This window comes from Miniopterus natalensis, chromosome 10, assembly GCF_054644295.1.
Source record: "Miniopterus natalensis isolate mMinNat1 chromosome 10, mMinNat1.hap1, whole genome shotgun sequence".
NCBI classification, from domain to species: Eukaryota; Metazoa; Chordata; class Mammalia; order Chiroptera; family Miniopteridae; genus Miniopterus; species Miniopterus natalensis.
In genome coordinates this window covers 21416046-21438868 of record NC_142090.1, presented here as the reverse complement: position 1 = coordinate 21438868, position 22823 = coordinate 21416046, and the positions used below count along the sequence as shown (strand labels likewise).

Sequence of the window (22823 nt, the reverse complement as noted above, 5' to 3'; positions counted from 1 at the left end):
AAAAAGGTCATAACTTCAAAAACCATTTAGATTATATTATAGAACAAATTTAGATAAATTATAACATTGTCATTTATAATGCTATTCATTCATTCCATTCCACTAACATCTTTGCCTACTGTGAGTAACACTGTGTATTGGACTATACTATCCTTTTGCTATGCAAAATGTCTGTAATAGTCCAATGGTTCTAATAGCATCAGTGTTGCATTATTATTCGCTATTATTTATTTGAATATTTTATTACTCTTTTCAAATCATAAGTGGGTTCATAATAGATTCATCAGGATTCTAGTTTAAAATAATTCAAAGTTCAGGGTAAATAATTTAAGTATCATTCATGAGACCCCTAAAATGTTCATAAAGCAATTATCTTAAAGATTTCTCTTGATATTTGGTTCCTGATGGCTCCATAGATTTATTGAGAAATAAGGTCATCCATGAGCACATTACGCCCATTTAACATTTATGTGTAACAAGTAATCTTCTACATAGTGAGATCCTAAGGTTACTAACAAGCTTTCTTTCTATTCCCGTTCCCCAAACCTAAACCAAATCTACACTTCACTTTTGACTGAAGTTTTGCCCTTTCTTACTTGAATTAAGGCCAGATGTCCTGTTAAAATACAAACATCTTTGAGATGTACCGTTTCATGTAAAATTTAACATATGTCTTATCTGTTATTTTTAAACCTACTGTGAATGTGTTTATCAGGGAGAAAAATTGTTGAAGAATGAGAAGAAGGGTAGGGGCAAAGCTCTCTCTGAAGGTGACTCAGATGTGGGAGCCAGAGATGTTAAGTCAAGCATTAGTTCCTCAGTACTTTCCCCAGCCAGGCCATGGGGCTTGGATTGCAATGGTCAGAGTTCTCAGGGTCACATAGGAATCATTGATCTGTACTGCAACATCTCATTGTAACACACTTTGAGATGTTCTAGTCTCAGTGAAGAACAAAAGACATTTATTTCTATGCTATGCCATTTACATTTGTCATGGCCTAGACATTTGACTCAGTCATTTATTGATTCCGACTCAAAGATCCAGGTGGGTCAATCCAAGAGCATGAATCCCAGTTCTATCCCAGAAGGATGAAAGGAAAGGAAAGAAAGGAAAGAAAGAAAAGAAAAGAAAGGAAGGAAGGAAGGAAGGAGGGAGGGAAGGAAGGAAGGAAGGAAGGAAGGAAGGAAGGAAGGAAGGAAGGAAGGAAGGAAGGAAAAGAAAGAAGAAAGAAGAAAAAGAAAGAAAGAGAAAGAAGAAAGAAAGAAAGAAAGAAAGAAAGAAAGAAAGAAAGAAAGAAAGAAGAAAGAAAGAAAGAAAGAAGAAAGAAAGAAAGAAAGAAAGAAAGAAAGAAAGAAAGAAAGAAAGAAAGAAAGAAAGAAAGAAAGAAAGAAAGAAAGAAAGAAAGAAAGAAAGAAAGAAAGAAAGAAAGAAAGAAAGAAAGAAAGAAAGAAAGAAAGAAAGAAAGAAAGAAAGAAAGAAAGAAAGGAGAAAGAAAAGAAAGAAAGAGAAGGAAGGAAGGAAGGAAGGAAGGATGGAAGGAAGGAAGGAAGGAAGGAAGGAAGGAAGGAAGGAAGGAAGGAAGGAAGGAAGGATGGAAGGAAGGAAGGAAGGAAGGAAGGAAGGAAGGAAGGAAGGAAGGAAGGAAGGAAGGAAAAGAAAAACCAAACACCACAACCCTACTCTTCCAAACAATTTTAAACCATTTGTCCCACATTGACAACATAGGAATCTGACTTCCCTAAAACATGGTGTGATAGTATAAAGCACAGACATAGATGAATCCTATGTATTATGCTAAGTGAAATAAGCCAGTCAGAAAAAGACAAGTATCACATGATCTCACTTATATGTGGAAACTAATGAACAAAATAAACTGACAAACAAAATAGATCCAGAGACATGGAAGCATGGAACAGACTGACGAATCTCAGAGGGAAGGGAGAAGGGGGGTAGGAAGAGATCAACCAAGAACTTTTAAGCATATATGCATAACCCCTGGACACAGACAATAGTGCGGTGAAGGCCTGAGGGATGGTGGAGGGGGAGCGGGGGGTGGGGGTGGGGGGGGTGGGGGAGGGGGTCAATGGGGCCGAAAAAGAGGGACATCTGTAATGCTTTCAACAATAGAGATAAATTTTTTAAAAGAGAAGTGTGTGTGGGGAGGAGGGTGAGTGCTCACATAAACATGCACACATCTTTGTCCATTGTTATAAAGACAATGAGTGCTCCTTCTGAATACCTTTTCTTTCAATTGTGACACCAGGTTATAGGTTAGTTTAGAGTTGATTTGCATTTTTCCCTTTGAGGCTGTAAATGCTCTTTCCCTTGAAACTCCTCACCTTTGTAGATCCTCAGCATTTAGTATGAAGGGCTCATCATGAAGTAATGACTTGTTCCTATGTTTGCCAATAGTAAGATTAATTTTGATTATGAGAGGGGAAGTGGGCTTATCATGAACCAAATAGCAGAGTCTTAACATGGAGCATAAGGAAATCTGCTTCTCACTTCTGGAAAGATGATCCTTCTTGAAACAGAAGGCTATGTGCTGCCTGAATAGGGGGTGCAGTGTGCAAACAGGGCGTGTGTCATGTCCATTCCTTTTCTTCTAAGTGCTAACTGAAACCAGTGGAATTTTGTGTATTTTTGCTCTTCTTTCAGATTCATTCAGAATTATAAATAATACTCAACCAATTTCTCCTGTAGGTGTAGTTTTAGTCAATTTCTTAGCAGGGATAAGAAAGAATAGGAGTCCTACAAGTAAGGCAACAGTTGAGTCTGTAGGAGGACCAGGTTTCCTGAAAAAAGGACAAATATGTATATTAACAAATGACATCCAGAATTTGCTGGAATTAAACACTAATTGACTATGCTAATAGCATACAAGTAGTAGTGATGCTAGAGATTATTTATTCTGGATAATTTCCTCTAAAATCTATGGATTTCCCGCTAAATGATTTTCCATTAAATAATTTAGTAGAACTGAAAATCTTAGGCCATGCTTCCATTGTTTCCCTATACTTCTTTTTGTTTTCAAAATCAGGTATACACATGCTGACCTACTAGGCCAACATGGCAAATTTACCTTTTAGGTAAAGCTTACAGATTTAGTAAACAACTTTTTCTTTGATTTATTTCTTTTCATTATATTGGCAGAGAATTGATGTTGAAACAATTACTAGGCTAGGAAAAGCCTCATATAATTGATTTATAACATCCAAGTATTGAATTGTGGCGAGGCATGGATGTTTCTAGAGTCCTTGAAAATGCTTCTGTAAATTGTGAAAGTGAATGATCTGTTTTCCTAAGATATAACATCTGCTTCTGTGATTATAAGCCCTAGCCATATCATACAAATGAAATAAACTCATTTAATGCTTTGCCCTATGCAGCTTAATCAAGGATATTAATTATTAGAATGGCTTATGAGAAGCTCGTAAGTGATCACTGTTCAAATTAAGAGTGATTCAGGAACAGATGGGGATTTAGAATCACGAGGCCATTTCAGCAAATAAGACAGGTTCCCAGCAGCCTCATCAGTTAAGAAGCACTGGAGACTAGATATGAATGAAACAAGCATAAATAATTAGAATTCAGTTTTAAACATCAGCAATATTTAACTAGTGACTCTGGATTCTGAGAAGAAATCCTTACATCCTAAAGGTTATTTTGCTACCTTATAACTCAGCAATGCATACATACTGTAGAAGCACTCTACTCCTCTAATTTACTTGAACTAAATAATCAAGGAAATGCATTATATTCTTCAATCTGACAATTTTATAAAGCAGTTTGTTTTCCTTAAATATAGATTTTCTTTATTTCATCGTTGAGTAAAAAAGCTACCTTGGTGTGATTAATTCAATAAACTAAATCAATATTTATTATTTCATTGTTCCTTATTTCTTTTATTTCAGTTATAAATTATAGTTGGATTTTTTGCCAAATTAGGTCAGGCACCATGTAATCTGATTTTGTTTTTATGAAAAGACATAGTGGATTCAGTCCAAGATCAAACAGATGGAATGAAAACATTAGGTGGTAGCTATAAATCTTGATCTATCATTCTAGCTTTGGAACATCTAAATGCCTAAAACCTCTACATTACAAATATATTTTACAGAAATATAAACTTAAAATCAAGTCATAAATACTGAATAATTTATTTTTCAAAAGATTTTTTAAACTAATATTATTTTATCATGTTTATTTTTATTTTAGTTTTAGTTTATCATAAACTAATTTAGGTTGTTTCAGTATTATAAAATATTAAGGTTACAGAAGTTTTATTTGCTTTTCTTTATATCTTCAAATCCCTTCCTATCTCAAACCTTTGTTCCTTTTCCTATTGTTTTCTCTCAGAATTCTAGGTAACATGTGCACCTGCTCATACCAAATACACTCTGTGTTCCTGCTACAAACAAAACATCTTCTGAATTACATTTCCCTCCAGCAAGGAACAGACATTAGAAAATTATTATATTGAATTTACTTTGGGGATTTCTGCTTGGTTTTTATTAGCTATTAGCTATTGTTTGATTTCACTTAGTTTTTACACTTTGGTGTTAGAAAAGACTCTTATCTTGGATGGTAGAAGAGGAATTTTTTAAAAATGGAAGAATTATTTATTATTTTTTATGTTGGTCTAGGTCCTATTACAAAACTTCATAGTATCATCAAACTTTAAACAATTGTTTGTTTTAAATAGCTAGCATTGAATAATTGGAGGCTGTTTTTTGTTTAGACCTCTCAAAATGAAAAATTTTAATCTTAAAGGGAACAAAAAGTTCATAAAGCTGAAGCAAACTCTTTGAAACATGCTACCACACTGCATTGCTGCATTTTTGAGCTCACTAGGAATTTGGACTCAGATTTTGCACCTTTAAAAAGTGCTGGCAATACTGGTATAACCAGAAGGCTCTGATTCAAGCAAAAGGAATTTCTTTATTTTATGTGGGAAGAATCCATTTGATTCAAACAATTTTGGTTTCTGCCCCCGAAAACATGGATTCTTGCTGGGGGATGTGAGACAGGAAGTCCAAATCAGAGATCTACTGAATTTAGAAACTAGATTAATTCACTGAAAGATAGATTGGGAACACAAATCTCTAAACCAAAGTATTTATAATGACATGTAGGATGGCCCTTAATTTAGAAAATTATGCTGTAATCTTCCCCCTCATTTCACATGATTCAGCAATGACCGATGGTGTATAAGACACAGAGATAAAATTAACTCTGACCCAGCTTCTAACATTAGTTTGTAAAATCAGATTTATTACTTAACCAGGAATTCCTTATCTAAAAAATAGCGGCAGGCATGGATTTATGGTGAATTAGTATTTAATGGACATAATAGAGAAAAAGACAAGATACTGAATGAAATAAATAATCCCCCATAGCAGTAATAAAATTAAGTTGGCAAAAATCACAGAACAGGAATTCATATCAGGTTATTAAGAAAGATTGAGTGACATTTTACATAATAGAGAGTTTTACTGCACTTTATATAGGGAGAAGGGCAACACTATTCTAAGTGCTATCATTAACTTCATTTTACCGATGAAGAAAATTGAAGATGTGACCTGCCCACAGTAAGTGCATGAGGCAGGAATGGAACCCAAGTGGCGTGGCTCCAAAATCTACACTCTTAATTACTATAGAACACAGCTTTCTTGCAGATTATATTTCTAATTTTGTAAAGATGGAAATAGCCTTGTGTAAAGAAGCCTGTATTTTAGTTACATGGTAGTTTGGTTATCTTGTCTGAGGCCTTTCCTTATATTTCATTCCTTATCATTTTTTTCCCCCTGAAAGGATTAGAATTAAAAATTCTTTTAATGGAAAGGAAGAAGAAAATCTCATACAATCTTTCAGAGTCATAGGAATCACTTAGGAGAAAAGCTGAATATAAAAGAGGAAGGGTTGACAAACATAACATAGAAAGGCTTACTCGGGAAAAAGTGAAGACCAGCCGTACACAAAGCCAGGATCTCGGCTAAACCATAGCACGGCCATTATAAGGAAGAGGACCACAGTGATAATTTCCTGATACCTGTAAAAAAGTTTCATCCTTTCATTTATTTTCCCAGTCAGGACATTTGTAGAAACTCTGAGCTATTGTCAGGAGTAATCTTCCCAGAAAACTAAACACTAAAAACTGGATGTGTCGATAATTTGAGAGAATCAGGGCAGTTAAAAAGGACTTTATTCTTCAGGGGGTCTTTCAGCTTCTTGTCATCCTACCTAGTAAATTTTAGTGAGAAAAATTATGTCTTTTAGTCATGTTGAGGCTAGCACTTACTTTCACAAAGGTTAGCACACTCAGGGCCCTTATCAAGTGTTATAAATACATTACAGACAATTATGTGATTTTTTTCTTTTTAATAAATATTTGCAGTATAAGCAGTGTGTGTGCACTCACATCAATCTTACCTTATTCGCCCAAGTTTCTTGTATTCTTGCTTAATCACATCAGCATAAGCCTTTTGTTCGACTGCCTGGGTCTTCCCACATTTAAACATCTTAAAACTGAAAAGAGTGATTAAGCCAGTTAAGGAAAGGACTCTCCTTTTATAGAATATATTTGTGTGAAAGCTTCATAAAATACACATCTCCCTGCTAATAACAGAAATCTGAACTTTTTGCCTCTACCTCCATCTCCTTCTTTGAATGCCTTGTCCCCTCTTTTCTGTTTTTGCCTGGTTTCCTCAATTTTCAATGCTTAATTTTTGTTCTATATTTTCCATGCCATCTCCCACTGATCTCTTCCTTTTCCAAGTCCTTTTGCACCATTAAATCTTTGCCAACTTCATTCATCTCCAATTTAACACTTTATTATGTACCTGATTATTATATATTTTAATATATTTATTATATATCTTGATTGTTAATTGTTGCACATGAGTGAGCTTTATCTCACTAGTTAGATAAATTATTTGAGGGCAGGAGCAGTGTCATAGATATTTTCTTTGGCTTGATTCATCAACTCAACAGCACCTTTGTCAAATGTATGAGACAGTTGGTTGTCAGACCCTTCAATTTTCACACGATGTGCTACACTCAATCTATACACTAGGGCAGGGGGGTCACACACACTGATCATGGACTTAGACTAAACTGGATCTATTCTTAGAACTAAAACCAACTCTATTATATTTTTTCTTCAAGTTTCTTCACCTCTTACATCCTGATAGCCTCCACTAGATAATTTTTCAACTTATTTCCAATAGTAACTACCAGTTTCTATTCTCCTTAGCTGCTTATTTTAGTGACCCTTTTCTCTGGTGACTAATTTTTCTGTCCTGAAGTCCAGGGTCTTCACAACTTTGAACAGTTTTTGTGTGAAGTACAGCTCTGCATCTAGATTTTTATTTTATTTTTTAAATCCCTGCAGAGGAAAAAACAAATGGGAAAATGCATAGATTCTTATGGATTATCTCTTGGAATATCTATGGGTAGCTCAGATTACATTATATGTAGGTATAAAAAGCACTTCTGAATATATAACAAAAGTAATTGAATTCTGGATCTTAAAGAGATCTGCCTGCACATGTTCACTGCAGCATTATTCACGATAGGCAAGGTATAGAAACAACTTAAACGTCCATCACAGACAAATGGATAAAAAAATGGATAAAAACAATGGATATTATTTAGACATAAAAGGGAATAAAGTACCTACAACATGGATGGACCTGGAGGACTTTATGCTAAAGTGAAATAAGCCAGACTTAGAGAAAGAAATACTGTGTGAATCTAAGATAGTCAAACTCATAGAAGCAGAGAGTAAAAATAGTAATTGCCAGGGGAGGGGGGGGAGGGGAAAATGAAGGGTGTCATTCACAGGGTACAAAATTTCTGTTATGCAAAATAAGTAAGTTCTAGAATAGTACCTATGAATAACAATACTGTATTGTATACTTAAAATTTTGCTAAGGGGGAGATCTTATGCTAAGTGCTTTTACCACAAAGGAAAAAAAGAAAAGCAAAAGGGGCAGTGATGAATCATTTGGAAGTGATGAATAAGTTTATAGCATTGATATTAATGATGGTTTCATGGTTTATAATTATCTCCAAATACATCAAGTTTTGTATACTTTAAGTAGATAGAGCTCTATGTCAATCATACCTCAATAAAGCAGTATTTAAAAAGAATAAAGCAGGAGTGTTTTCTTCTGTAAAGTTGCTGGGATAAATATGGGTATTTATGTGGGAGTAAATAGGAAGACTGAGGTGGTGTGAAGGTAGCTCTCACACAAAGACACATTTATTTCTTTATTTATTTCTTTATTTATTTTCATATGACACTGTTATTCAAACTTGTTTGTACTATTATTGCTTTTGAAGGAGAATTTCCTCAGTTCTTAAGTCATCCATCCTACACATTCATAGTCACTCTACTGTACACACTCCAACCATGAACATAATTAGATGAATGTTGTAGTATTTAAGATCAATTAAATTACTGACTGGTTACAGTGTCAAAATTTTACCCCTTGTCACAACATAAATGCTATTATAAGAAACTAGTTCATGGATCTCCTTGTGAATCATCGGTAGAAAGAAGAGTTAAAGAAAGGAATGAGTCTCCTTAGAAACTGTTCCCCATCCTGTAGACTGCACTTGTATTTTGTCTCTTTGGTTGGGGACCATAAATAGTTACATCAGAAGCCAAACTGGCGTTGCTATAAATAAAGGTTAACACTTTCATGAAGGAATTGATGAAGCATATGACAATGCATCAACCTCTCCGTTAAAATAAGTTTGGTGGCACTGACAGATAAGCTTCTTCATCTTCAATATGTTGGGATCATTTATAATGTGAGAGTTAACTGTATTAACAGCCAACACACTAATCAGAATGTATGGTGGCCTGCCAGGGGAGTGGCTGATCATTTCTGTTTGTCGATCTAAAACCTCTAAAGGTGAACACCCTGACAGACTGAAAAAGACACCGAAAAATGAGCTAGTGTATGAAGCTGCACAGTGTCCAACCAACAGTGGACAACAAGGGGACTATTTAAACATGCCACTGGTTGTGATTTATGGACTTTGCCTAATGTATGCACTTCACAAGACTTTTTTTTCCACATAAAGGACACATTTCAATACATCTTCTCTTTATCTTCATTTCTCCTTTTTAAATGGGGAGGCCATTTCCAAATAATGACAATGGTTGCATATGCATCTTATAAAGTCATTTACATGTAGAAAAAAACAAACAAAACCGCTGTGGGTCTGGGAGCAGATGCCTTCTCCATTGGTTTGGGTTTCTTGCCCCTGCAGCCTGCATTGCTACCTGTACAACTGAATAGACCCCCGAGGGCTTGGATTTCCAAGAAGGGGCATTTAGTATGCAGCTAGCCTCTCCCCACTGATGCCCACCTGCTGAAGTCAGTGACATTCCACACATTTGCTTCAGCAGGAGCACTGCCACACACTGCTCCCACAATCTGGACAAAATATATTTTTAAAAAATCATCAGTACCATTTTCCCACTACTAATAAAATTGCAGCAGTTTTGGAGAAAAATCAGGATGAGGAATGGAGAGACAAAAATATCAGTCCTTATGTGACTTGACTTGGAAAACTTGGGTGGGGAATGGAACAGCACCCGATCTCTGTATTTTGCTTTTCAAGGGAAGTACAAATAGCTGATGTCAGTCTCATCTGCTTGGTGGATAACATGCTGTTTTATTCATTAGTCCTTGAAATTATTTAAGTAAAACCTTATAAAAATGAACTTGAAATTGTTTAAATAAAGCCTTATGAAAATGAACTTGAATTGCTTTATTTTTCAGGGAAAAACCCCTCAAGGTTTGACATACAGCCTTTTCCCCTTCCTTTTTCTGGAGTACTATTTTATGTGTTGAATGTATAATGCTACATTTTTGATTATTCTGTGGAGCCCTTCATAATTTTAAATACTGGCTGTCATTTAAGTCATCCATCATTGGTACTTATGAATCATCAAGTTCAGTCCCAGCCAAGGTAATGTTTGCAAATTCTCCTTGAATACATACATTTGACACTTTAGTGGCTCTTGCTATGTGTTTCTTACTTTGGCTTCAGTGTGTTCAACTTGGGCCCATATGTGTTAGAATTACAGCATTGGAAGTGATGTTACTAATTTCCCACTTAAATTCCATTGCTTTACAGTTGAAGATGCTGAGACTAAGAATGGATCAGGACTTGCAAAGGTCATTCGTCTGGCTTGGAGACAACTTTGTCCCTGGTCTCCTGATTCTGAATCCAAAGTTCTTTGCACAGAGCACTCTCAGATCCTTATTTTTTCAATGACATATCTATTTTGGTGCTAGAATAAAACAGGAAGCCCTGCATGTTACAGTTTAAAGTACAGTAACTCAATAACCTGAGGAAATCCCCACATTAAACCAAGGGGAGGGGAAAACTTCCTAAAATTTAACTCTCATTATAATGAACTCCTTATGCTTTTCTGGCCTATTGGTATGATATTGGTTGAAGACTCAAAGGAAACCAAGATGGAGTTGCTCTCTGCAAACTCTCTTCCACAGCCAACGTTGGTTATATGGTACTCTAGACTATCCTTAAAATATGTATTCATACTTGTCAGTTTTGTGGGGAAGAGAAATGCAGAAATGCAGTTTCATGCAATAGGTGAAAGGGCACTGGAGAACTCAGAACCCATACACCTTCATTTACCTGATGAACACAGACAATTTACTTACTTCAATCCTAGGAAGAGCCATTGAAGCCAGATCCAGGACAAGAGTAGAATAATAACAGCAGCCGGGAAGGTAAGCAAAAACCATGATCCAAAGTTGATGCATCGACACTCAGGGTAGTGCCTGTGTGAAAACATGGGAAAGTGTTCACAGAAGGGGACAAATGGGGTCCTTTCCGATGGTTGGAGGGAAGGGGCAGTTCACCTGTCTCCTGTGCTACCAGCCAAAGGGAGATAGAGGGGGGATTCTCCATTAAGAATGGGAGTTAGTGTTTCTACTTATTTTTTGATTCTTAACTGCACAATTATTACTACTTCCCACAAAAATAACAGTGGGTATGTTATGATTTCTGTTTCCTGACTCAATCTGTAAGGATGTGCTTGTGAAAGAACTTGACACAGTACCTGTTACTCATTAAATGCACAAGAAATGGTATCCATGGGTGCGTGTGTTTTGTTGTTAGTGCTAAAATCATGAATGTCTGAGTGAGGAAAGACAAATAAGCAGACTTGTGAAATTTTACAGAATGTGGTCAAGGAAGGTGATATTTGAAATGAGATCTAAATGGCAAGAAGGATCCAGTAATGTAAATAACTGGGAAACAGTATTACAGACAGGAAATGGCAAGTACAAAGGCCCTGAGGTGGTTACAAACTTGGAATGTTCGAGGATTAGACAGAAGGCTAGTGTGGTAGTGAGCTAAGGTTACAATGACATGAAATAAAGTCCAAGAAGTAGCCAATAGGGGTCAGATCATATACAATCTTGTAGGCCATCAGAAGGAATTAGAATTTTAGTAGAAATGGGATTAGGAATAGTTGGAACATAATAAGAAATTAGTGACATGATTTAATTCAAAGTCCGTGTAAATTTGTCATTTACGTAAAACATGTTGGCTGAGTGAATTCTCACTGTTGAAGGGAACAAAAGTGGAAGCCAAGGTGTGACAGGCAGAATTCCAAGATAAACCCCAAGATTCCTGCCCCTGGTGTACATGTCTTGTATAATCCTCTCCCCCTCTGTGTGTATAGAACTTGTGAATATGATATTTCATTCCTGTGATTAGGTTCTTTTATGGCAAAACTAAAGGGTCTGGTAGATGTAATAAAAGTCCCCATCAATTGATTCTGAGTTAATCAAAAGGAAGACTATCTTGGGTGGACATGGCTTAATCAAGTGAGCCCTTAAAAGAGATTTTCCTGCTGGCCTAAAGAAGTAAGCTTCTATGTTGTCAATGTAAGGGGTCATGTGGCAAGGATCTGGGGGTAGCTGGTAGTTGTTGAGAGGGACTACATGCCAGCAGTCAGCAAAAAACTGGGCACCTCAGTAATTCAACCACAGGGAACTGAATTCTGTCAACAACCTGAATGATCTTGTTAAGCTTCTGTGGTGATTACAAGCTCAGCTAACACCTCCCAGGCTGGTGAGATCTTGAGCAAAGGACACAGCTAAACTGTGCCTAGACTCTTGCCCTGACTCACAGAAATTATGAGATAATAAATTTGTGCTGTTTTAAGTCACTAAACTGATAGTAATTTGTAACATAGCAATAGAAGACCTAACAAAAATTCTGTGAGAAAAGCATTATATTTCCATTTTACATGAGAAGACACTGAGTCTCGGAAGGTTAATTGGTCAAGGTCACAGGCCATGCAGTGAATCTGGATTTTAACCCAGGAGAAGTATTTAAAATACAACCTCTTTTCATTGAAGCATAGTGTCCTCAACTGAAGCTCCCAGGTGAAAGTAGAAAATTCCACATATATTGAAAAATACCCAGAGGCTAGAGTACAAACTAGATGTCTTAAGGACATTTTAAAACATTATAGAAATGATTGCTCCGTAACACAGACATGCTTTGACCTAAAGCATATATGCCTGTCAATGTTGAAACAGAAAGACAGTGCTGCCATTGCAGATCTTATGCCCAACTACAAAATGATGAATAATTCTAATGAAACACAAAAACTGTCTCAAAAGAATGAATGTAGCTATGGAAATTTACAGCCTTGAAAAAGATTTGGGCATTGAGATCACTATAAGCTAGTGCCTGTGCTCATCACAGTCTTCTTGATTAGTGACTGTTTTGATTATTTTTGAGTCAAAGCCATTTTTCAGTTTTGTATATGTGTACTTCTAGAGGTTTCTTTTGAAATATTAACTACTAGTTATTTACAAGCCACACTTTCTAACAGCAATAACAGAAGTAGAAGCAGCAGCAACAACACTATCATTATTGACAATTTCCTATGTCCCAGGCCATTTGCAAAGAGCCACACTTGCGTTGTGCCATTTAATCATCACAATTATGTTCTAAATTAGAGTTTTATTCCCATTTTACAGTTGAAAAAACTGATGTTCACAAAAGTTAAGCTAATATATGACAAGACTGAAATCTGAATCAAAGTCTCAGTCCAAACTCTGCAATATTTTTTCATTAGCATTTGATAGAGAAATTCTTTCTGAGAAATATATATTACTCATTTCTGCAGGGAAAAATCATGGTAACTTTTGAAGGTAGCTATTGCTAGGTAACTGGTTTACCTTTTCCCTCTGTAATTAGCCAAGAAGAGAGGTTAGGAATGTGGGCTATGAATTTCGGGCACCTATAAACTCATTTATTTTACCATTTGTTGTTTTGTGAACCTATAATAGTTATTAACACATAATCAGTAACAGTGACTATACTGATCATTGATAATACAACGTCCTTCCAAGCTGCTTTGTACACCCATGTACTTCACAGCTGACACCCACAAACTGAATAATATACTGTGATAATCAGCAAGCTATATAATTTACTTGTGATAAGCTTCCATTCTTAATCTGGTAGATTTGTTTTTTGTATTTAACTAATAGCTGCTGTATTTGTTAAATAATATTGATGCATCAAAGCTACTCTTGTGAAAACCATAATTGTCCCTAATAAGATTTCCCTCAATAACTTTTTTAATATCAAAAAATTATTGAGTTATTTAGATGGTTCACAAGAGCAGTCAGCACTTTATTTATGCCTTGGAAGAGTTCATCTCAGCTAATATTTATTGATCTCCTACTTGTGCCCCTGGTGGGCTAAAAGAAGAGTAAGAATGAAAACTTTACCAGTTTGCAATCATCAGCGGTTGTGTATGTGGAAAGAAGAAAAGTTAATAGAAATGTGAATATCACTTATGATAAGAGGAGAGGGGAATGGCAATGTAGGAGGAACTGAACAGAGTTTCCAATGATATAGCATCCGCCCAAGTAGAGAAAGAACTTGGCAGAACTGTTGGGTCTTTCAATAATCAGAGTTGGAAGAAGTGGGTTAATTTTAGGGCGGTATTTTTTAACAATAGTGTTAGTAATGGAACAGATTGGGTGATAACTGGAAGAATTTTCCACTGTTGCAGTGTATAAGGATCAGGAAGAGAGCATTTTGAATTAGAATTTTGCCAACCTGCCCCACTCACATATGGTCTGTGAGGAAATGAGACTGAAGAGTGGAAAAGGTGCTGGGACTCAGGTCACCTCCCTTCACCTGCCACTTCCTCACTGACTAGTGATCATCACTTAAATGCTCTGAGCTTCAGGTTCTTCATGTGAGATGAGGGAGTTGTCGACATGATTTGAAATTTCTGTCTTCATGTGTTCTCTTCTTCCACATTATTACTCAGGAGGCTAGGTCCTTCTTTTCCAAGACTAATATTTCTACTCTTGATTTTTAAAAAATAGTTATTTATTTTTCAATTACAGTTGGCATACAATGTTATATTAGTTTCAGGTGTACAAACCAGTGAGTGATTAGACATTTATATAACTTATGAAGTGATCACACTGGAATATCTAGTACCCATCTGGCACCATATATAGTCATTACAATATTATTGACTATATTCCTTATACTGTACATTACATCCCCGTGACTATTATGTAACTGCCAATTTGTACTTCTTAATCCCTTCAACGTTTTCACCAATCTCCCCCCCGTCCCCTCTGGCAACTATCAAAATGTTCTCTACAACTATGTCTATTCTTGTTTTTAATTCCATGCTGCTTCCACTGGACTCTTAGCCAATCAATATTATCTCTCTCTTTTTCTTCAAAACCTCACATATCACTGTTTTTACTCTCTCCTTCCCCTGAGTATAAAACCAAACTGATATCTCACTCTCTGCCTCTGGTTATAGACCATCCTATTTCTTTTCTTCTTTTCTTTGTCAAACTTGAAAGAATCATTTAAACTAGCTGCCTTCCCCTCCCTACCATGAACTCTCTCCTTAACTCTCTTCAGCCTGAATTTTGCCTGATCCCCACTGTCCCACTGAACCTGCCCCATCAGAGGACACTGATGAGAACCAGAAGCCTTCTCAGCCATCGTGCTGCTTGACCCTCTCCCACCTGCATGCTCTTGGCTCACCCTCCACTTCCAAAATGGTCTTTTCCTTTGTCAAAATACCACATGCTCCTCATTCTCTACCTACCTTAATTAATTTTTCTCAACTTCTTTCTTATCAATATTTCATAAGGGTCTATCCATGTCTCAATTCTGACTTTTCTCTCCCTATGTGACCATTTGTATACTTAAGATTTTAATTTCTACATTTTTATATAGCTCCCACATTGATAACAAACTTGAACGATGAATTTGCAAATGGCTGCTGAAAATCTTGCTGATAGGCTCTAGCAGGCCATTTCAATACATCCAAACTGGAATTTATTAATTTCTCCCATAAACCTGCCATATCTTCTTTAGAAGTTCATGGCATCACTATGTATCCAGCCATATTGGCAAAAATCCCCAGAGTTTGCCTAACCCATCTTTACCCTTAAATCTTTATACCTAATTACTCACCACATCTGACTGTACAGTGTTCTGAGTCTAAATCCTATCACTTCACAATTAGCCTTGTTCTGCCCCATCATTATTTGTCAGCACTTGGTAATAGACTTCTAACTAGTTTCCTGTCCCTAGATTCTTAAAATGCCAATCAATATGCACATTGCTATTCTAAACTGTGCAAAAAGATACACAGACTATTCTACTGTCTCCCTAAAAAAACTATTACAGAATTTTTGGTCTTTGATTTTATGAATTATTGACATTCACTTCTTCATAAACATGGTGTTTACCTCTTTTAAGATTGGATCATGTTGTAAGGACAAATTTTCTTTAGTAATCAAGGGGTGTTGCCACATCAAATAACAGCTAGAGCTACAGTCCTCTTGCAGGACACATGTTCGATTATGTTTCTAGGGAGCTAGTTTTTAGGGATACAAACTTTGGGGGTCTGACTGATCTTGGTCTGGCCCTCTCTCTCCTAAGCTGAACCTCAACTGTTTCAACTCTAATAAACATAACCAGCATTAAATGAACATGTGCTCTGTGGTCAGCACTCTTCTAAGTGCCGTTTACTTTATGTAAAACACAGAACAACTCTCTAAGAGAGAGATTTTTTATTTTTTTTCTGGCAAAGTAACAGGCTTAAAGAGATTTTTCCAAGGTTATCTAGTTTGTAAATAGAAGAGCAGAAATTTGAATATAGACATTTTAACCTCAGAGCCCATGCTTTTAAATACCATTACAAACCATTTCCACATCAAGGATATATATAGGACATGTGTACACTAAATATATCTGGCAAGAGTTCAATATATGTCACTTTACCGTCTTCCCTGTATGTCAAAAAATAAATATTTTTATGTTTTAAAATTTTTAATGGTTTTCACATATGTATGTTTTGTCTAGACAATTAGATGGAATTTTCCTTCTAGTAGGTTTTATTATTTTCATGCTTCAAAAGAATTCCAAACAGTGCCTTGCACATTGTGAATTCTCAAAAAATGTTTGTTGATTGACAGAGTGAATGAAAATCTGTTTTATTTGCACTAAATAGCTTTCTCAGAATTCATTGTTCTTATTTTCTTTGTGTAAAAAAGAGAACAAAAACATTACATATGTATATATAAGTAATATAATTATATATTATATATGTAATAGATCAGATGGATGGTTGAATGGATAAACAGATTGAAAGATGATAGATAGGTGATGATAGATAGATAGATAGATAGATAGATAGATAGATAGATAGATAGATAGATAGATAGATATAGATAGATGATAGATAAGGTTTAGAAATTCATTATCTATTCTTTTCCTCTCATAGTTTATTTGTAAGATGGTACCTTTCTCTAAATGTCAATATTGGAAAATCATTGAATCTCAGGCACATGCACCCTTTGAAGCTGGGCAAGACCCAATTTATACAAAACAGTCATCGATATTGCTCAAAATGATGGCAAGCAGTGTCAAGAGGAAAAAGTGAAATTATTGTACTGGATTTGGAAATAAAGGGAAATTTCTCTCTAGCTCCAAACATCTGGACAAAAGAAAATTTTTTTCCTGCAGTTTTAAGTTTGTGAAACTTTTCCCAATGAAAGTGAATGCATTATTCTATTATTGCTTTGAGATGCTACTGTACTTTTTAGGGTCAATATTTAAGAAAAAGTTTATTAAAGACCTAGTTTGTTTAATAATAGCAATTATATTTTGTCACATAAGGTTATTTCCCCCATCTAATCTAATATTTTCTATCAAGAAGGGATACTTTGAGGGTTATTTTTTTTTCTAGTTTGAATATAATTCCTAATATTAAAATTTGAAGGAAAAAAATCACTAAATTGAAAGTACATTTTAGGCATTTTCTAAATGTAAAAAATATTTTGGCCAAATTCCCATGATGAGGAGAATTAGAAGATTAGACAATTAGGAAAAATAGTTACTGAAGCATTTTGCTCAAAATGCTACAGTGCTCTCAATCTGTCATTGCAAATGGATTAATGCATTCAAAGAGTCAAGGAACAGTTAACTAAAAGAAAGAAAATTTGGTTGGTACATTGTGCAAGAAAACAAAGACCAAGGGCAAACTCAATATGGATTCCTTGATGATATCAAGTAATTACATGGGAATAGTGGAAATCAGCAGTTCTTTAACATCAACATGGATAAAACAATAAAAATTTGGTCTAAATTTTAGAAACAGAAATTTCCAGAAAGGACTAATGTGGAATCTCTTTCTTTAGGGAATTCATGACAAAGAATATAAATCTACTTTCAGAAAGGAACCAAGTACATTTCCTATCTTGAATTAGGCGATACATTGAATAAATCAGCTCTGGCACTGTGAATTTCAGATGTCTCCCATTTACAAATCAAATGTCTTTCAAAAGTTCCTTTCTAAGTCTTCTTTGGAGTATACATGATGACTGTATACTCATAGAAACAAATAAGTACATGTGGAGGTCTGTGTTGTATGATCCCTAAACTGCTATACCAGTTTTCTTTGTATGAAAGTTCTCACTCTTCCCAAAACAGAGAGTGATAGCTTTGAGTCTTGGATTTCTTGGAAAAACTATGCATGCTCAACATTTTGAAAACAATTTTAGTAAGCTCATAGTCTGTGAATCTGCTTCTTAGAATGTAGCTTTCCTGCCTCTGAACCTTAATTTTTCTGTAATAAGGACCTAAATCCTGATTCAGGGCATCCCAGTGTTGCCCAGCTTCTTGGAACTCTGACAATAATTTATACTATTAGTACTTGAAAATATAACTTGGGTGTAGAATAAGTTTGAGCTCTCACATAAAAGCATGGAACTTCAAACTATTGTTTCAATAGTTCTTACACAGTGCCAAGTATATTTACAGAGTTATCTCATTTAATACTCACAGTAATCATGTGAACTTTCCCTAGTTTAGATATGAAAAATTATGCCTTGGAGAGTAATGTACTCTTTTATTTTTCAAATTCACAAAGTAAGTAATTTAATATTATGGAATATTTAACCTAAATGTTCTGACTATATCCACAGATTCCCCATTTTCTGCAATGGAGTGATAACACAGTTCCAAACTTTTACTTAGGGTCATATGCCTGTCCTTAGAATACTTTATTACTGTCATTTCTTATAACTGCTTAATCCTTCAAATCTTTTTTTAATTCAAAGCCATGTCTTCTGTAATTAGTACCTCTACTTGGCATTCATCATTTAAATTCAAATGCCAGTTCCCAAACCTATATAAATTGTCCCGTGCAAATAACCCTTTTTTGTTTCCTCTGACATTTGCAGTATTATTTGTAATTAAAAATATCTTCCCTGTTTGATTAGAATGGTCAGCTAGGAGTTATCTTTTCTGAACTGACCTGGGGAATCTGTAAGTACCTGTTAATTTACTATGTCTTACATATTTAACTCTCAGTAGAAGTGAAGGTTTCTAGACCTATGAATGTCCTGATGAAGAACAGAGTAGAGTTAACCCAATATAGCATCTCTGTCCCCAGAGTCTCTAAAGTAGGTTAGTTGTGTACTGTCCATTTATTAAGTCACCAATCCAATAATATTACTTACGAATTGAAATGATCAGCAAAAATCAAGTTGGTGGAGGTACCAGTGATCGTTGTCAGTCCACCAATGGTAGAAGAGTAAGTAATGCACAAACACATAAGCTTACACATCATGTGGTCCTTCTTTGTTCGATATGGGATTCCTGTGACGGTATTCTGTCCAACAAGAAAATGTACTATCAGAATAGCTCTATTTGTAGCCATGAAAAGCAGTAATAGCTTTGTTATGGACTGAATATTTGTGTCCGCCCAAATTTCATATGTTGAAGCCATACCCCACAATGTGATGGTATTTGGAGATACAATCTTTGGGAGGTAATAAGGGTTAGATAAGATCATAACGGTGGGGCCCTGGTATGATAGGATTAGTGCTGTTATAAGAGGAGATAACAGAGAGCTTGATCTCTCTCCACCATATGAGAACACCGAGAAGGAGCCATCTGCAACCCACAGAGAGCCCTCATCAGACAAGGATCCCAGTGCACCCTGATCTTAAACATCTTTTTCCAGAAGTGTGAGAAATAAATTCATGTTGTCCAAGTCACCAGTCTATGGTATTTTGTCATGACAACCTAATAGTACATCATTATTCTTTCCATCAATAGAAATGTAACAATAAAAATATTTAACCTGAAACCACTGAAATATTTTAAAAACATACTTTTACTCATTTGCTCATGCTTTCTTATTCCTAAACCAATGATTTCCTCCTTTATTCCCTTCTCACCATCACTCCCAAATCTTTCTGCTGTTTTTCTGCTGTTTTCTGATGAATTGGTAGTACATTGCAGTAAGTTCTTCAACCTCTTTTTGTAGTGTTTCCCTACCTTGGTGGCTGGATACCTATAACATGTTCATGAATAACCCTTCAAATATCCTGGTCTCAGAGATTTATTATTTTACCTCATTTCCAGAGACCTTCAACTCTGCTCTACTTCAGTCACTCTCTCCTCTAGTTCCACCCTGGACGGCAGCACATCCTCAAATGACTCGTTTGGAAATCACTATTTCTAAGGTGTTTTGTTTAAGAACAGGGCTTTCTATGGTGAAAGACAAAAGCAACTTCACCCTTTTCTCACCCATGGCCTATATAAACACACTCTTGTTGGTCTGATTTTTACTGTCCCTGAGGTGAAATCTGGAGCAGAATCTATAACTTTTTCTGGTCACTTTGTTTAATAAAGTCTTTCAATCACTTTTAGTAAAAAAGCAACCTCATTTGGATGGTTGAAATGACTAGTCCTCCATTTAATAGTGGTCTCAACTTTAAAATTAAACCTTCTCCCCTAGATCTGGCCTGCTTAACAGCCCATAGTTGGAAGGTTTGTGGCTTTGGTTTTCTCTCTCTCTTCTAGCTCCAATTCCTTCCACAGCTTGCTAGTGTCAGCATCTAAATCCTTCATATTTGAAGTGGCAGAGGATGAACAGGATCAGGAGAGGAACACTAAGGTTTAGGAGAGGTCTTACTGGATTAATGTAATTAAGATATGATATTAGTGCTCTTTAGGCTTGATGGATGGTCAAAATGACTCCTATGTCTGATAGGTTCTTCTATGGATTCTTAAGACTTCTGTCACTCAAATAATAACATTAGAGTCATGTCCTTCCTTTGTAGGTGGTGTGTCTCTTCCACTTGGTTGCTTGTGGCATGCTTGTGGTTTCTGCATGTGATGGTCCACCCACATCTCTTCATGCTGAAGTCAACTTGCCCTATCAAGAAGCTCTCTTGGGGAACGTTGCTTTTCAAATGTCACCAAATACCACTTCTCCCATATATTCCTGACATTTGGTCCATAGGAAATGGGCCCCTCTGCCCTGTTGACAGTAAAAGTGCAGCTGAAACACCATTAGGTAAGGAAATTCAGCCATGGACTTTCACTTTCAAATTTGTCAAGTGTGTATCAAATACTAGTCCATTGATCTCTTCTAAGTCTAGGGAACAGATTCTCAAGTCCTCCAAGTGGTGGTTTCTCTATCTTACCGTCTTGAGATAAGTGGGAGGCTCTTCCCTTCTCTCCCTGTTGGTGATACAGGTTAGAGGTGGTTTGGGAAATATTTCAACTTGCTCCAAAGGTAGATTATCTCTCAGCCTTCTCTCATTTCAACACTAAGTTTAAAAATCTAAAACTGATTTTTGGTCATTTCCTTTGCAAGCCCCGTGTAATTGCAATATGGGAATACTTATGGTATGTGCTTAATATTAGAGTTCTTTGGGGATAAAAAGATTCTCATTTTACCACCTTATTAACAAAAATGTCTGCTCCTTCCCAGCCGGTGCGGGTAAGCACTTAAGCATCGACCTATGATCCAGGAGATCTCTGTTCCACTCCTGGTCAGGGCACATGCCCACATTGCAGGCTTGACCCTCAGCAGGGGACGTGCAGGAGGCAGCTGATCAATGACTCTCTCTCTCTCATCATTGATGTTTCTATCTCTCTCTCCTGCTCTCTTCCACTCTCTGCAATCAATAAAAATATATTTTTTTTAAAAAAAGAAGTCTGCTCCTTTACCACAGCTTCTTCCAACTTTGCTGTTGAATTACTTCTATCCCTTCTCTTCTTCAACTCTCTTGGCAAGTCTAGGATATTGAAGCATCTAGTTATTCCCAGTAGGTTGGTCAACTTCCTTTCCTATCCAGTTTAGATTCCATGGTACACCAATAAGGTAACTTTTTAAGCTTTTAAAACCAATTTATTGAAGTATAACTGACATGTAAAATGCTGTACATATTTAATATACACAACTTGATGAGTTTGGGAATGAAACCATTGCCACTATCAATAGCTTTCTTAACAGAATCCTAAACTCTCTTCCTTGTCTCTCTTTGAGTGGTAGTTATTTAGCAAAATTTCAGCTTTGGATCAGTCCAACCATTTACTTTCTCTGTGTCATGTCTGCCCTTAAGCAGTAAAATACTGTTGGCAACAATGACACACCTAGCAGAGGAGACTGGGTCGCCAACATTCACAACCACAAACTTCAGCTGTGGTGTCCTGCTGCCTCTCTGTCCTATGTTTCTCTGATCCAATTAATCTTTCTGTATTCACAAGGAAGTTAAAAACCTTCCATATTCTCTTTGTACCTCCCTCTCAATGCTCCCCCTCACTCTTCACAGGTAGTTTTGCCTCCTATTCTACATGAAAAATAGAAGCCGGCAGACAGAGGTCTTGCTGTCAAATGCAGAAACCAATTTGCATCTGCCCTGCCTTTTCTACATACATAATAGAGTAAATGTCTCCTCTCCAACCTCCTATTTCTGGACCTCAATCCCTCAGGTCTTCTCGGACACCATATACAATAGGCCTTACTGGAATTTTCCCAACATTTAACAATTTTCAAGTTATCTTTACAAAAGGGAAAAAAAGCTTCTTAATCCTCCCCTCAGTTAGACTACTGCTTTAACTCACCTTCATTTTCACAGCTAAACTACTCAAAAAATTTGCATACTTTCACTATCTCCATTTTTTTAACCATTCCGATCTATTTTTTGTCTCCTCAACTGCCCAAAATGCACTTGCTATGATTATCAATAGCCTCCATATTATGAAACCCAATAGACACTTTTCTGTCTCAATTTCATAGACTTTTCAGCACCTAAAAGAGTTAATCACTCTTTTCTGCTGGAAACTCTTAGGGCTTCCATGATATCTCATCCTTGTGGTTTTTCCTCTACATCTCTGCCTGTTCCTCTCTCTTGCCAGTTTATTTTCCTTTATTCTTCCAAAACTGGAATTT

At 36.1% G+C, this 22823-nt stretch overlaps 1 protein-coding gene across 1 annotated transcript in view; it reads right to left on the bottom strand.

Annotated features, from left to right (window-relative positions):
- The window catches only part of SLC13A1 (solute carrier family 13 member 1), a 101314-nt gene that overhangs the window by 8641 nt on the left and 69850 nt on the right, over positions 1 to 22823 (bottom strand). Inside the window, exons 7-11 of the mRNA XM_016213324.2 lie at positions 19093 to 19244; positions 10711 to 10830; positions 6434 to 6529; positions 5952 to 6053; positions 2690 to 2796 (exon numbers count right to left, since the gene is read on the bottom strand). Of these exons, the coding sequence (XP_016068810.2) occupies positions 2690 to 2796; positions 5952 to 6053; positions 6434 to 6529; positions 10711 to 10830; positions 19093 to 19244 (577 nt within the window). The remainder of the gene's footprint in view (positions 1 to 2689; positions 2797 to 5951; positions 6054 to 6433; positions 6530 to 10710; positions 10831 to 19092; positions 19245 to 22823) is intronic.